At 41.3% G+C, this 17721-nt stretch overlaps 1 protein-coding gene across 1 annotated transcript in view; it reads right to left on the bottom strand.

Moving 5' to 3' along the window:
• map2k3 (MAP kinase activator XMEK3) overlaps positions 1 to 16593 on the bottom strand; it is a gene marked incomplete at its 5' end in the record, with an annotated part of 45282 nt that extends 28689 nt beyond the window's left edge. Inside the window, 2 exon segments of the mRNA NM_001090374.1 lie at positions 9655 to 9724; positions 16367 to 16593. Of these exon segments, the coding sequence (NP_001083843.1) occupies positions 9655 to 9724; positions 16367 to 16382 (86 nt within the window).
• Between the last annotated feature and the right edge of the window lie 1128 nt (positions 16594 to 17721).

The following is a 17721-nucleotide window of genomic DNA, read 5'->3' as shown; positions in this document are numbered from 1 at the left end:
GCAAACCCCACTGTATTGTGAGTAAAGGGCATGGCTAGTTGCAAAAAAAAAAAAAATGCAAATTGCACTGCACCTGCTTTCGGAAATTACCCTTGGGCTAGGGACATATAGGGGCCAAAATCAGCTAGCTTAAATACACTGGCTGATTTCAGCCCTACTGCGGACTGTAGCCTCCTCTCCATCCCACATTCACAAGTGTTGAAACAAAAGCGACGCAAACAGATTTTGGCGGATTTCGTCTCAAAATAGAATTTCTTCACCAAAATACAAATCCGCTTCCAATTAAACACTTGTGAATGTGGAAGCAAAAGGAGGCAACTACCTGCAATTGGGATGGAATAAGCCAGTGGCCCATGTGTGGCCCTAGCATTAATAGCGGACTGGTCCCAAACCAGCGACTTATTGCAAAGAGTATCATTTTGGGCCCACCCACTGACAATAAGGTTCACAAAAAAGAGATTCAATATCAGCCAGTGTATGGCCACATATAGCTTCCTGTACAGAATAACATATGCCCACATTTTACGTTGTGTTTAACTTTTTATTTTACTTTGTTAGGAAAGATCTAATTCTAAGACATTTTTGGAATTGGTCTTTTTATAATTGTTTTTTTTTTTTTTATAATTATTATTTTGTTTTGCTTGGAATTTCATCTGCTGTTTAGTTGCTAGCGTTTAATTACAACAGCAACCATGCAGCAGTTTGAAAGTCAGAATGGATGGTGGTTAGAGCAGTCCCCTTCTGGAGGCAAAATATTTGTTTTACACAATTGTGGGACTCAACTTTAGCTATGTTTCAAATATTCTGCATACTTTAATAAGACTCAGCAGCCCTGGTCTGTAACACAGAATCACTGCCAGACTAGGAGTGTGTATATAACAAACAAGTGGGCTTAGTACAGCTAAATGACTACTCAATATTAAATACAATTCGTTCATTGTGAGTCAGGAGGCAGCTTCTTCCGGGAAAGCAGTAGTGAGCTTCCGGCAAGCCCTGGTCTCTCTACTGGTTCTATTCAGGCAGCAACTGGAATTCCAAGAATGCAGTAGGCCAGGAATCTCCCAGCTGCTTGAGTCAGCATTGCAGCACCTCCATTATTCTCTAAAGGGATCTACAGATATGTTTTATTATGCCACATAAAGTTTATCTCCTGAATGCTGGAGAAAAGGAGTGTACTCTATACATGTAGCTGTCACCCCTGCATGGCAGTTGGCATTCTGACTTCTACAAACTAAATCAGAGCAGCCCTATGTCTCCTGTTTAACAGAACAACCAGGCCTGTATTCTAAAATGACATATGGTGCTCTTGGGTCAGACCAAAAGCCTACACAGGTATACATTAAAAAAAAAAAAAAAAAAAAAAAAGAGAAGAATGGAAAAGCCCTTCTGTATATTTATTATTGATTTCACTGAAATGGGTTACTAAAGACTGATGCAAGAAATATTCATTTTATCCTCTTATGGAATAGTTCTGCTGTATCCTTCTGACAGCCATCAGGTTGGTCTACAATCAGGGCCGGATTTACATAGTGGGCGCCCCTAGGCCCACTACCGTTCGTCGCCCCTGTCCCCTCCAGGGGGACCGGAGCAATGGGGATCGGCACATGGGAAATTTAAAAAATTATTGTATCTCCAGTGCATCCCCAGTGTTTTTGAACTAATATGGGTGTGGTTGGGCAGCATGCCGCCCCCCTAAAATCCTGCTGCCCTAGGCCTGGGCCTAGGTGGCCTTTCCACAAACCCGGGCCTATCTACAATGGGACAGGGAAGTTCTGGACTGTATATTATAATAATGTTCCCATTCTTAGTATGACAAAGAGTTAAAACAGTTATGGTATGTTCCTAACCTTCGGCCTTTATGAATATAGATATATATTGTTAAAATACGGGGAAATTCATCTGTTGCATTGGAAATATTTGGATAAGAATGTTTTTGAACTAAGCAGTCATTCAAACCACCTTCAAAAGCATGCTAAAAGTGAATTCAATTGCGAACCGACATTTCAAATTGCCTGTTTTAATAACATACTCGTGGCATACCCTACCCTCGTATCCACATCAATGGAAGAGAATTTTAGGGCTTTTTTGTTGCGTTTTGCAAAATTGTCCTAAAGGGGATGTCCACCTAAAACCTTTTAACAACTTCTAAATATACATTCATTCCAAATTTTTAGTATATTTAGAGACAGGGTCGGACTGGGCCCCCGTCTCTTGTGGGCCCAGCCGGCCCATATCCGCACCCTGCGCCTCCTCTTGTCTTTCTGCCGCAAACAACCAGTCACGGCAAAAACAGTGAGCATGCGCACACGCACAGCGGAGCCGGAGGGGGGCCCTGAGGAAACAGCCCCGTTGGCCCCCGGGCCCCCCAATCTGACCCTATTTAGAAATAAGACACACAGGGTACTTTTTTTGCTGCCAATCCTGCTCCCTTGTTGGCAAAAAGGAAAAAAAAAACCTTTTCACTGCAAACCGTAGAACAATTTAGCCAAATAAACCTTCTTTCTTCTGTATTTCCATGTGACTCCATGTGAATTGTTTAACCGCAGTTGTTTCCTCAGTTCACAATGACAAGGTATTTTCAGCCACTTTGTTGCCAATGCTAGAAAGCTTCCCATGTAGCACTGCCCTAAAAGTTATTTGTAGTGTCTGTATGCCCGTTTGAGTCCACTGCTTTCCAGATTTAGACTCTTCAAACAATGTAAAGGACCAAAAGAAATAGCTACATTGTTTCAAGAGTTTTAACTAATGATCAGCTTTTCTGTGATTATAATTGCTTACCTCAGACCTAGGCTTGCGCTATTCTTCACTGAAAAATGCCCTGAATCAAGGTATTATTCTAGTGAGAGCAATGCCACCATCTTCTCGCTAGTCCCAGTGATCCCATGCGGCTGCCCTGGGTTGTGCATGTGCAGTAGAGTGAAATTGCAACTAAATCAGAAAAGCCATACTTCTACTCTACTGTGCTTGCGCATAAGCCAGAGTGACAAGTTGGGACAGGCAACAAGATGGCAGCAGGGTCTAAGGTATCAGTTTATAATCAGTGGCCTCATTTATAAACTTCACGCAGGGCAGAACGTTTCGCACAGTGAATATACAGTTAGGCCCATAAATCTTTGGACACAGACAACTTTTTCTAATTTTGGTTCTGTACATTATTACAATGAATTTTAAATAAAAAAAACTCAGATGCAGTTGAACTGCAGACTTTCAGTTTTAATTCAGTGGGTTGAAAAAAAAGATTGCATAAAAATGTGAGGAACTAAAGCCTTTTTTTAACACAATCACTTCATTATAGTGGCTCAAAAGTAATTGGACCATTGACTTAAAGGCTATTTCATGGGCAGGTGTGGGCAATTCCTTCGTTATGTCATTATCAATTAAGATAAAAGTTTCACGAAAGTTGAGAACAGACAGGACGCTGAAGCAGAGTTACTGCTGGTGTGCTAATTTATTATCCACACAACATGTTTCGGGCAACATATGCCCTTTTTCAAGTGTTTTTTTTTCAAGAAAAAAACATGGGGAATACAACCATTTGCAAATTAATATGCGCTGTGCAAACTTTATAAATGACCTTGACTGTGTTCTTTCCTACATTTTTTAGGGCCTGACATATGGGAGGGCCTCATCGCCCAGTGGGAAATCTCCTCTCCCATGGGCAATGAAGGGTACGACAATACCTCCTCCTTCAAATTAATTGGAATCGATGCATGTAAAACGTGGCAATCCCAGGTAATCTTTCAAAAATGCATCCTTCTTCATTTTCAGGCACTTAAAAAAGAAGGGACAGGTATTGTGGGGCACTTCATTACCCATGGGAGGGAAGATTTCCCACTGTCAAATAAAACAACCTGGCAGGACCCGTAAAGGGGTAGTTCAATTTTAAGTTAACTTTTAGTATGTTATAGAATGGCCAGTTCTAAGCAACTTTTCAGTTGGTCTGTATTATTTTTTTTTTTCGTTTTGTTTTTTTAATTACTTTCTCTTCTGACTCTTTCCAACTTCAAAAACAGATGCTCTGTAAGGCTACAAATGTATTGTTAAAGCTACTTTTTATTATTTGTCTTCTATTCAGGCCACTCCTATTCATATTCCAGTCTCGTGTTTAAATCAGTGCATGGTTGCTAGGGTAATGTGGACCCTAACAACCAGATGGCTGAAATTGCAAACTGAAGAGCTGCTGAAAATAAAGCTAAATAACTCAAAAACCACAAATGATAAAAAATGAAAACCAATTGCAAATCGTCTCAGAATATCAATCTCTACATCATACTAAAAGTTAACCCAAAGGTGAACAGCCCCTATAATTCATGTATATTAGAAAATTGCTTTAAAATGACATTTCCTTTCATACTAAAAAGACAGCTTTTGGGCGGAGATCCCCTTTAAGTTCCTTAGCAATCTACATTGCAGAGCACTCTGAAATGTTTCAGGCTAACAAAAAAAAAAAAAAAGCTGTGAATTACAGATTGACACAGAAACTAAGATACCTGGGCGAGGTTCTTTCTGTTTGAACTTCTCACTCTTTGAGTCACCTGAGTGTAAGGGCATTATCAGGAGTGCAAGGAACAAGTGCTCCCAGTTGATGACTGGGATGACACGTGCTAGTAAATAAAGAGTCTTGCTATAGACTTTTTTTCTGGTGTCATTTGCTTACCTAATGAATTAAATAGGGCAGGGGCAGCTTTGCCATCCGTATGGATTTTTTAAAGACATATTTAATAAAAAAAAAAAAAAAAGAAAAAAATAACATTTAAGGGTAACTCAATCAATCTCTGAATTTTTGAAGCAAACTATTTCCTGTTTGTTTTGTGGTCAGCTCTTGCCTGTAGTTTGCTAAGCAGCTATACAATATTACATGCACGTTTAATATTGTATGGATCCATAAATCTGTGTGTATGTATACTGTATGTATATTATAAAGATACGATTTCACTACAAAAACAGACTACATTGTGTGATGAAAACTGAGCCACAGAAGGAAGAGGGGAGTTGGGGTCAGTGGAGGGCCAGGGGTCAGCCATATCAGGCGAGACATATGAACAGGGGTTCCTTACACTGTTTGTGTGCAAATTTTTGTTCCATAACAAAAGGTTACTGGGAGTAAAAATGATCACAAAGAACCTACCACTTTAACAGCAAGGAATAGAATGAAATCTGAAGGGTAAATCTGCAAACTCCACAGGAACCCTTAACCCCATCAATGGCAAAGCCAAGTGGAATGTGTTCATTGCACACTCACAAAGATTCTGATGGAGAGCTGGCTCGATTGTAATTATGCTAACGCAATGCCATCTGCATACAAATTACTGTGAAGCCATTATTGCCAAAACAAAAATCAAAAAAGTCCCACTCACAGTCAGTTGGGTCAGTGGCCAACAGTGAGGCCCATGTAAGGCCATGGAAACATGGAAGTGGTAGATGGATGCTTTACACTTCCCAGTAATAAGTGTGGCCCTTAAAGGGGAACCCCCGGCTTCCAAACCAAAAATTGATACAGAGGCCCACATAACACAGAAACCCCTAATATACCCATCACCGTTTTTTCTTCAAAAAATGTAGATAAATGCAATTTTCTATGATGCAATCCAGCTGGTTAACAGTTCTCTTTCTGCATCATTTGAAATCTTGGCAGGGAAGGAGGTTACAAATTGTAACAACTTCTCCACAGTTTACAGACAGCATTCAGGAACTACATAACCCACAATGCATTGCACCATGATGTTCCTTTCCTTATTGAAATCATGTGCAGGGAATTGTGGGGTTTAAAGGATGCAGTCTAAGGACAGCTGGCTATTGAAACAAAGTAGCAGTAGTCAGCAAAGTAGTCAGACAGATCAGCAGAAGAGCAGGGGGCTAGGCTTAGGGAACTGTCAGAAACCATTAAAAGTCTGCATATTTTTAAATTGACGTATAGTGCAAAGTTGCTTGAAATTATGTTTACTTTTCAAAAAGCTTAAGTTATGTTTTTGTGGAGTTCCCCTTAAAGTAGCCAGATCTGTTCAATATGGCCATCTACAGGCATTGCTAAGAAGAAAATACTATACAATTTATCATATAGCTCATAATGGGCAGCATCCAGGGTCCTGGGGTCTTGATGGACCTTGAAGGAACAAATTATGACAGTGATATATAGGACTGTGATACTGCATTGTACACTAGGTGTGGTCCTGATTTCTCCCGTGCAGGCACAAGCTCAAATGTCTTGGTACAATGTTAGTCTAAACCTATCAAGTTTAAAGGAGGCATTTGGCCCAACTCCATAATTTAACTGCCGATTGATTTCTATGGGCTACTGGAGTATGACAATGCTTTGCCTTGTACTGCATGGACAATTAGAACTGTGCAGAAATACAAGGTGGATTCAGCCTAATACACACATACAACACCTCCAGCCCCTTGGGCTGCATTCCAACCAATGTTATGTGCAAATGGTGACGGGTTAATGTACTAGTTAATGCTATTCTGATTGGGGACGTGTGGGATATCAAAAGACACAAAATAATTTGCATATAATTGGTTCTTCTCCAGCAGCAGAGGCATCTCATTTGTGCCACACCACCAATTCTTAAATAATATATTTAATATCCCATGGGGCTACAATGTGTCAGATCATTTATTTTTAGTATTTATAGTATTTATATATGCAATTGGGGTGCAGCCATAAAGCAAAGTAAGGAGAAAATGTATCAAGACCCAAGGTGTTAAGTGCCCATGTCAGCTCGAAGGGAGTCACTTAAAGTGGTTGTTCACCTTTTAGTATGATGCAGAGATAATTTGCAATTGTTTTTATTTTTTTTTATAATTTGTGGTTTTTGAGTTATTTAGATTTTTATTCAGCAGCTCTCCAACTTGATCATGTTGTCCTCCAGTTCCTGGGACTATGGACCATTATTGAGCCCTCAAGTCACAAAGTGCTATTGTCTGGCCAACATTTACAATACAATGCCCAAGGACAATGCCTCTGATGGAATCTAAATACTCTTGTCCTTTCTTTGTAAAGATGAAAAGGGTGGTTCACCTTTATTTTATCTACTGGCAAATATAAATCAATGAATAACACTTTGTGGGGGGTCTAGATTTTTCCTCCTGTCTATTCTAAAATTGTAAGTTGATATGGTTGCACAGAGATAAGGTTTGGCATAAGCCTAAAGGAATGGGTCACCAAATCATTTAAAGGAGAAGGAAAGCTACGTGGGCATTTTATTGGCAATAGATTAGCTGCAATAGTGCAAGCTAGAATGCTATATTTATTCTGTAGAATGTTTTATCATACCTGAGGAAAACGCTCTAGAAACTCTCTGTTTGTTTAGGATAGGAGCTGCAGTATTAACAAGGTGTGACATCACTTCCTGCCTGAGTCTCTCCCTGCTCTGGGCTCAGATTACAGCAGAGAAGGGAGGGGGGGGAGGAGCAAACTGAGCATGCTCTTGCCCAGGGCAATGAGGTTTAAGATGAAGGCAGGAAGTCTGATACAGAAGCCCATGTGTACACAATAGAAGGAAAGAAATGCAGTGTTTCTTTTGACAGGGGACTCAGAGCAGCACTACTTTGAGGGTTTACTGGTATATTTAGATGGACCTTTCTGATAAGGCTTACTTAGTTTTAACCTTTCCTTCTCCTTTAAGCTGTTTCACTGCTCATCCAAGCAGCTTCTTCTAATAGATACCATGACCTGTATGGATGAAAACCTTCATAGACATAAGCCATGAGACCTTTCACCTGAGTATCTGACCAAAGGCCCCCATACACGGGCCGATAAAAGCTGTCGACCAAGTCGGCAGCTTATTGGCCCGTGTGTGTGGCAATCCGATGGGCGTTCCCAATTGATATCTGGCCAAAAGTCGGGCAAATGTCGATTGGGCAGGGTAAAAAATCCCGTCGGATCGCGGGCACATCTGTTCGTTGATGCGGTCCCGCGATCCGACCGCCTGTATTGCCTCCATTCCCTCCATGCCCTAGGGCCCATGATCAGATCAGCCCGATATCGCCCACCTCAATGTGGGCATATCAGGGAGAGATCCACTTATTTTACAACATTGCCAAATGAGCGGAACTCCCTCTGTATGGCCACCTTAAGAATATCTTCCAAGCTAAAGGCATCAATCTGAATGGAGGACTACAGCCACCAGGGCCTAAGTTCCAGTGCCTTCCTTGCTGACCTAATATCTATTAACCACCCCTCATAAGCAGATAATCTGTGCCCCTTACTGCATGAGCAACATTACAACTGGATGTCCATGTCTCTGCAGGAAGTAAAGCTCCCCATAGACGCGACGATTCTTCTTGCCGAACGACCGATTTTAGGGAAGCCCGACCAATCCTTCGAAATTATCGTGCGGTTAGTGGTATTCGAACAATCGTACATCTTACGATTTTTCGGCCGACATCTGTCGGGAAATTGATTGGCCAGGTCAAAAAATCTTTGTCGGTCCCAGTGCAATCTATCTATGTTTGCAGGGTCAAGTAGGCAGCTCCCCTTTGTTTTCCTGGCAAATTGGTCTTTTTAGTTGATGGTAAATTCATACGATCGTCCGATCGTTCTGAGAAGATCGTGGTCTCACGAACAGGATCTGATCTTTTAAAAATCTCAACATCTATGGCCAGCTTAAGCCCATGGACAACCCAATGCTGGCAGACTCAAAGCTACTGGATGTCCATGAAAGAAATTGATCTCAGTCAATCTTTGCTTATTATTTGGCTTCAGCACTGCAGACTTGTGGGAGCCTGCATCTAAGTGTTTTCAAGTCAAGACTCCCTGTGCTTGCACAACACAAAGAAAATGTTTTTAGTTTGTTTGAGTTTACAGAGCCCATGGCCATGTGGTACAACCATCCAATCTGCCATAAAGAGATACAAGGACTGATTTATGAACTAAGTTGCTCAGGTTTAACATGACCCAATTAGGTCTTTCATTTTCTGTTTGCTGATTGGTTGACAATGGCAAATGTACTAGTGAAATGATCATCATCGGCTCACCATCATCAAAACATAATAGTTACACTCGCTTGTGTGTGTGCGACTGACAACAATCGTCATTTTGCATCCTTTTGGGGGGGGGGGGGTGATTTGCGTTGACTAAAGTTCTCGCCATTTTTTTTATATCTGTCATTCAAAACATTATGGTCAGGCTGGACAACCAGACATTATTTTAATGCCAAAGAGGTCCGTTACATAAATAAAGCCTTTTCATGAAAAATATATTTTTCTAGTAGTATGTGACACCGAATAATCCTGTATTGTAACACTACCACTATAAGTACTAAAGTCCATCCCTCTGGCTGGTGTGAGGTAGTGAATGCAAAGGCAGGCATACATACATACATACATACATGCTAGAATATATCAGCCAATGAATGAACTCATCTGTGTCCTTTTCTCTCATGTCTCCTGTTTCATTTAGAACTTCCATTATATCCTGTCATGTGATCAAACAGTCCATCATAACATGGTGGCTCAGGGTAAAAGATGGCAAACTGCTGATGCGTATATGTCATTTTGTTAAGATTCTATTATGGGTCACTTATTATTATATCAATTTTCTGTTGGTTAAGCGTTCATTCTGACGGTATAATGTTTAATTTACCATGTGAACCTTTAGACAAAAAACACTAAGGAAATCTTGATACACACACACACACACAACATCCTTACGTTGGAGAGCTGACTTGTGGCTGGTCAAATGCTTCCCTTGGAATTTTCAGCCCTCGATTTCTCTTCTTGCCTAAAATCAAAAACAAAATATGTTAAGACGAAGAACACAATCTCGCTGAATTTATAATAACGTGCTTGTGCTAAAAATAAGCCCATGCTGAGCTCCGGTGTAACTGATGCATATGCACAGTACCAAAACACTTTACCCACTCACGATGGTATAGAGAATAATGTATCAGCTCTGTAAAACATAAGAAGTATAAAAGGCATAAGGCTGCAGACAGGCTACGGGTTATAGAACTCCAAGGTGGCTTCTAATATTCTTATACAGGCATGAGATCCGTTATCCGGAAACGCATTATCTAGAAAGCTCCTTGTCCTCCTTATTGGAAGCAGAACCAGCCAATTGGTTTTTTTTAAAGGGATTCTGTCATGATTTTTATGGTGTAGTTGTATTTCTAAATTATTTCTAAAATAGTTGTATTTCTAAATACTGCAACACTCTACCATATAAAATTTCTTTCCTAACCAAACAAGTGTATTTTTTTTTAGTTGTAATATTGGTGTGTAGGTACCATCTCAGGTCATTTTGCCTGGTTCTGTGCTTTCAGAAAGAGCCAGCACTTTAGGATGGAACTGCTTCACGTGTATAAAAATCGTCACTCGATTGGTTTTGCAAATATTTCGCCATTTCATGATTTTTTTGGAGTTTCGTGAATTTCCCATGAAACAAAACGAGACAGATTCGCCTATCACTAGCCCTGGGTGTTTTGATTTGCAGTTGCAATGCCCTAGACCTTGAAAGGTTTTAACAACCACCCCTTATTAAAAAAAGAAAAAAAATTGTACAGCCAATTAGTGACATTATGTAGAAAAAAAAAAAAAAATCAACAAGACCTGTATTGGCCATTTTGTGCATGGGGAAGGGATGTTTAACTTTATGGTATCGAATATTTTACTTAGAAATAATATTATATGATATAAATTACTATTATTGCTTATTATTTGATTGCTTCTAAAATTATAGAAACATTTAAAAGCATTGCCAACAACAGCTTGTGGCTAGGACTCTTTATTATATAAGAAGCGTGCAGAAAGGCAGTACAATGTGCCACACCTACCATAAATGACATGCTTAATCATCATGGCTATAACAGTGCAATGGGGTTATGAGCAACATTGAGCAACCATCAATTATGATAGCTTATAGAATGGGTGCAGACTCTGAGAACCAAATGTTACCAATTACATCACTAGGATGCATCTGTGCAGTTGGTCAGTTTTTAAAAAAAGAACAGAGGCACTGCTGCGGACGAAGAGTCCAAACCAGGGACTCTCTCTAGGAAATTAGAAGAGACAAGTACAGAAACAACTTCAGTAGAATATAATACACATACTTTATTACTATAGCCTATTGAATGAAGACATTCCCTATACAGGTAGGGGACCTGTTATCCAGAATGCTTGGGACCTGGGATTTTCCAGATAATGGATCTTTCCTTAATTAGGATCTTCATACCTTAAGTCTACTAGAAAATCATGTAAACATTAAATAAACCCAAAAGGCTGGCCCTGCTTCCAATAAGGATTCATTATATCTTAGTTTGGATCAAGTACAAGGTACTCTTTTATTATTACATTACAAATAATTTTTAAATATTTGGATTGGATAAAATGGAGTCTATGGGAGATGGCCATTCCGTAATTTGGAACTTTCTGGATAATGGGTTTCCTGATAACGGATCCCATACCCGTATCTCGTTTTACAAATCTTGTCTGTAGACAATTCATGTGCCTACAGAAATACGTATGGTAATATCATATTGGCCACATTACATTCTTTTTTTTTTCACTCTGTAGGAGGCAGTTCAGAAGACAAACCCCTGCTGATATCACAATAGGATTATTCCGATTGGTTGCACCTAAAATAATTATGATCAAATCAGCACTTAGTGTAAAAGTGTACCCAGAGGGCAGCTCATAAAGGCCTATTTCTTAGGTTTCATAGGACAATCAGCTGTTCATATAAAGTAGGGATGCACCGAATCCAGGATTCGGTTCGGGATTCAGCCTTTTTCAGTAGGATTTGGCCGAATCCTTCTTCTTGGCCGAACCGAATCCTTATTTGCATATGCAAATTAGGGGTAGGGAGGGAAATCAGGTGACTTTTTGTCACAAAACAAGGAAGTAAAAAAATATTCTCCTTCCTACCCCTAATTTGCATATGCAAATTAGAATCTGGATTCGTTTCGGTATTCGGCCAAATCTTTCGTGAAGGATTCGGGGGTTCGGCCAAATCCAAAATAGTGGATTCGGTGCATCCCTAATATAAAGGTATGGTATCTATTATTCAGAATTACTTGGGACCTGGGATCTATTAAAAAAGATATTTAAACTTTAATTATGCCTAATAGGATTTTTTCTCTCCAATAAGGATTAATTATATATCAACAGGTATTAAGTACAATGTATTGTTTTATAATTGCAAAGAAAAAGGAAATAATTACATAATTACATTAATAACATTTTTTTTTAATTATTTGATTTAAATGAAATCTATGGGAGATTGCATTCCCTTAATCCGAAGCTTTCTTGATTTGAATGCAAGCACTGATGTATTTTACAGCAACCTGTTACAATGAGAAAACCATAAGATATGCCATGAGCCTTACAACAAAATACTTGTAGCATGGGCAATTAATCCCCAAAAGTATGATTTCATAAGAACGTGCCCCGTTCTTGAGTTCTGAAATGTTTACAACCCAGTATAACCACAGCAGCCTGCCACCACAACTCCCTTTGGCCTGGTGATTTCTCAGGAACTTAAGGCATTCAAAATTGGTTCCACGAGTGCAGCAAAAATGTTGCAGAGACAGAGAAGGAGACCATGAAATGTTTTACGGGTACAGATAATCTTGGATCACCAGGATATGTATCCTGAAGCACAAACAAACTTTAGACTCGGAGATCATGTTATTTATAGAACAGAAGATAATCCAGCAAAAATATTTCCCAGCTATATTTTTTGCATTTTGGAGACCCAAGACCCACTGCCATGTCTCCGGCATGCTTTGGAGGGTATTTCAAGGGAAAGCTATGGCATCTGCCATTGCCACTTCCTATTCTGGAAGGATTTTCGGACCATGTGTGGATCATCCCGACAGGTTAGAAGATTTCCATCGGCTAACAGTAATATCTCTGCATGTATTGCCTATCGGTCTATATCAATGGTGACTATCACAATTGTCAGACATAACTTTCGTAGAACGGCTGTCACAGCCGGAACATTGTCTGATTTTTCTTTTACTACTTTATTTAATCAGAATGGTTAGTGTCAGGTCGGAAGAGTGCGATGCACGATCGTTCGTCAGATACAAGGCTAAAATATGTATGTTTATGGCAAGCTTAAGGCAATACTTCTCAATACAGCTCAGGAGTTGAACAGTATTAATGTAATATCAAGTGGACACAAATGGGCTGAAAAGCAATAAAAATTAACCTGCATGTAACCTGTAGGCTGCCAGCTAACAAGTCTCATGCTTGGTTTCCAAATTGTGAGGCTTATTCGATGGTGGGCCAGCCAGAATTTAATTAGAGCAAGATATGGAATGATATCATGTAAAAAAATGGATCATACCAGGGTCACTGTTTTGACAATTTTCTTATATATTACAAATTCCTGCCTAATTTCAAATACTGTACATGATCAGCAGCAGGGCCATATTCAGAGACTTCCCCACCACCTTTTTTTAGGATACTTACTGTGCTCCATGGGCCTAAAGTTGGCCATACACGATAAGATCCGCTCATTTGGTCAGGTTGCCAAACTAGTGGATCTTAACACAATATGGCCGCCAAAGGCAGAGCAATATCGGGTTAATCTGTTGATTCGGCCCTAGTGCCAAACGTCGGGATTGTAACGAAGGAAATGGGCTCTGATGGGTCGTAGGGCTGCATCAATTAGCCAATGCAGTCCTCGATTGCAGGAAAAATCAAACCTGCCTGATCGATATCAGGACGGTTTTTGGCCTATTGCTCGAGGAGTCAAGTCGGAAGCCCCCACACACAGGCAAGTAAGCTGCCGAAGGACAGATATCGGCAGCTTTAGGCTTAGTTGTCTCACGAGGAAACTTCGAGCAACTTCGGAAAACGAAGTGCCGCATGTGTCATAACGCAAGCGACTCTCATTACAGCCGGTGCAGGAGAAGAGGAAGCGGTTCAAGGAGATTAGTCGCCTTAAAGAAGAGGCGATTAGTCGCCAGTCGCTAAATCTCCCCGAATCGCCTGGTGTGGACTAAGCCTTAATCTGCTTGTATATGACCACTTTAAGGCTCTGTGCCCACAAACAACTATACTTTCCTGTGTGGTGCAGGTTCTTTTTAGGCAAACCAATTTATCCCACTTTGTCATGCTGGTATGGACATAAAACTAACTCAGGCTGCATGCCCACTGATACCAAACCCAACTCATTTTCCTTTAAATAGGACTCTAGTGGAAAATATGTGCAAAACTGCGCTATGATAACTGCAGCCCAATACCATATGTACTTTATTAGCCTAAGGGCATGGACACACATGCGGATTTACACCACATTTTTGGCACGGTCCACACCAAGGTCAAACTCTGTGTAAATACGCTTATCGGTATCTGTTTCCAGTACATACGTGCCGGTCAGCTTTTTTTTTAAAAAACCATGGCGAGGACCACTGCGAAAATCCGCATGTGTGTCCATGCCCTTATTCTGTAAAGAAGGCTGGAAAAAGTACACCTGTGCTGCTGGTCAGATTCCAGGATAGCACCACAGACTGTATTTTCTATAAGTGTGCTAAATGGGAATAGGGAGAAGTATACTAAATACCAGAGTCATGCAAGAGTGCCAATAAACACAAAGGTATGTTTGGTTGCTATGGGATACTGCACAGTTTTGCCCTCAGTTAAAGTCAGAACTTGCACCAGCAGTAAAATGTAACAGCCGCAATCTGTATCTTTTCCACTGAGTGCAAATTAAACAGGGGTGTCAGGTTTAAAGAATCCCTGGGCTGAGCACTTGAAATCAGATCAAAGATTCCAGTTTCCTACGCCTCAGCCATTGATGTAGAAGACGCTATTGTTAGTATGGGAAAAAAAATGCAAAATATATATATATATATACACACACACACATACATACATATATACACACACATTTACAAAAGGACCCGCAATCCCTTTGGAAATTTCTACATGTTGATTTGATCCTGCACCCATAAATATTGGCACAATCTGGAATTAAGAGTGCAATTGCTGAAATAGCAAATATATATATCTATATATATATATCTATATATCTATATATATATATATATCTATATATATATATATATATATATCTCTATCTATCTATCTATCTATCTATCTATATATATATATATCTATATATATATATACACACACACAGAAGGCTAAGCCAGTGCAAAGTATGTTATACTGTACTATTCGGTAACAGGTACACAGCATTGACAAACAAAACTACTGGGACAATGTGTTGCCAGCAACAGTGAGGTTAAAGGGTACGTTTAAGAACATGGGCACGTTTTCTAAACTAATTTTATATATTCTACAGTTCGATCAAGACAGTGGATTAATTTTCACAGTGAAATGTTAACCTGTGCGAGGCCTTAGATGTTTAACCTGCAGGCTGCTGTGAAACAAGTCCCAGCATGCCTAGACAGCGTATGGCTGCTGGGGGTGCTGGGAGATGTAGTGCTACAGCAACTAAAGGGACGTAGATCAATCCTTCCTTTCAGAGAGGCTGATTTAATGTGCAAGCGTACAAGAACATACAGTGTGTATACTCAGTACAGCTCTGCAGTGCAGCGGCGTCAGCTAGGCTAAAGAGTGCAGTAGTCCTGCTGTTTAAGATCTGTGCCAATCAATAATGAGCCTGACTGTGCAAAAGGCAAAGAAAGGGAACCCAGTAATCCCATCTGAAGAATGCACAGCTGAAATGCAAGCCCTGCCTTACACAAACTATTTCTGCAGAAGCCCCAGCACTCCAATCCTGCTATTAAAACCCATCTGCCCGCAGTGTGCCAATGCACTGAAATCATTCATGCAAAGCAATTAAAACTCTACAAGGATCCATTTGCAAAATGCACTTTCCAAGCTGCAGCAATGCAACTCTGTCCGGAGCAAGTTTGCAAAGACAAATATGCATTGAAAGAGGACATCAAAATATATGTATATATTATAGCTAAGTGTTTATTTAAATCACTGCAACCCTGCAGAAAAGCAGCCCTCCCTCCGCATTAATGTCCCTCATTCTGCAATATGCAAGAACCAATGCACCGATTGCAATGCATGCCAACGCTCTTGTGCATGAAGTTTGCACAATCCATGCTGCAGAATTGCTAAACTGAAAATAGAAAAAGGGGTAGGATCGATAACAAGAATCTAAAGCAATAAGAGACATAAAACGTTGCATGGAAAATTAGTAACAAAATAAAAGGGGGGGGGGGTTTAAGAGAGAGGCCTAAGAAGTGTTCCTGGTTTAATCAGACATATTGTCTTGCAGGAACTCTGCAGCAAAGGGCACACAGCAAACAGGAAATGCAACTCAACTGGGGAAAGCTCAAACTTCTCAGTGCATGTGTGTGGGATCAAATGCATGCATGCACTCTCCCCTACATGCAGTGGTTTTTGCATTTAAAGGACAGATTTGCAGTGATCTTACCTCTCGCCTGAGACATTCTCTCTCTCTGTCTCTCGGTCTCTCTCCTGTGCTGGGCTGGGGGAGGGGTGCACAAAAGACTTTGCCTCTCCCCTCTCTGTCTCACTAGTTGTACAACAAAGATGCAAACTGCAGGCTCCGAGTCTAGTTCGTGCAGGATCGGGCTGCTGCTGCTGCAGGACTCCTCGTTCGGCTGGATCTGTGGAATTGCACAAGTGCAAGCGGCAAATGCAAACTGGACAAATCGCCCTCCTCTTCTCAATGTCGCTCTTCTTTATTTTTTATTTCCTCACTCTCCCTGATATCCCCCCTTGCAGTTGCAGCCGAGACCCCGGGCTCTGCACCTACATGATGGGCCAGGGCTACCAGCAGAAAAGATCCAAACTTGGAACAGCGAGAGCTCAGCGCGCATGCGCTTTTCTGACGGCCGCCCCGAGGAATGATGGGAAGTGTAGTTCCAGACAGGAGGAGTGGGAGGTGGAGGAAGGAGTCATTACCTGATTAGTCACTTGTCCGTGTGTAGCTTTTTAATCACCTCTGCCCTGCAGTGTTCCCACTGGCTGAGGAGAACATGATTAGGCTGAGGGCAGTGCATACAAAGGAAGCAGCAGAAGGGTTATGTCTCACCAGCCAGATAAAACCGGTCTGAGGGGTTTCGATGGGCTGGCTTAATTTGGGGGCGGGGCTAAGTAGTAGAAAGGTACAAACAGGGGGGGCTCAGAACTAACTTGTGATTTTGTCCCCGGCAGAACCGCATTTTTCCCAAGAAACAAGTAAATAATGGAGAATGATAGAGAGACACTGGGATCACATGCTGCGCCCATAAAACGTGATTGTTTCTTTCCAAGCAGTCACCTCCCATCCTGCACCTTGTTCCCTAGACTGTAAGCTCTTTGGGGCAAGGTCCTCTTCCTGCTGTGTCTCATACCAGGGGTGGGCCGTGGACTAGAGTCCTGCGCGGGTCCTTTTTTTGGGACCTGTACCAAGGGTCGGACTGGGGGCCCAGGGCCCACCGGGACTAATGTCCTGGGCCCCCTCCGACCCCTTGCCTCCCCTAAGGGTCGGAGGGGGATGAAGGCACCGCTCGGCGTGCCTGCATGAAGGCGCCGCTCCTAAAACAACGGGTGATGCGCAGCACCTAAAAAAACTTGTTTTTTTTCCCCCGAATCTTATCGGGAGAGGGGACTGGCCCAGCGGGGGCCCATTAAGGGTTGGGGCCCACTGGGTTTTTTCCCGGTGTACGGGCCAGTCCGCCTGAACCCGCATTCTTACCAGCTTGGAACTGCAACCCGGACCCGCGACCCAATGACCATCAAGAATCAGGAAGTGCTGTCATTGTACACCGGAAGTGACATCAT

The sequence above is a fragment of the Xenopus laevis genome, chromosome 9_10S (assembly GCF_017654675.1).
Source record: "Xenopus laevis strain J_2021 chromosome 9_10S, Xenopus_laevis_v10.1, whole genome shotgun sequence".
Taxonomy (NCBI): domain Eukaryota; kingdom Metazoa; phylum Chordata; class Amphibia; order Anura; family Pipidae; genus Xenopus; species Xenopus laevis.
This window is presented reverse-complemented; position numbering and strand designations above follow the sequence as displayed.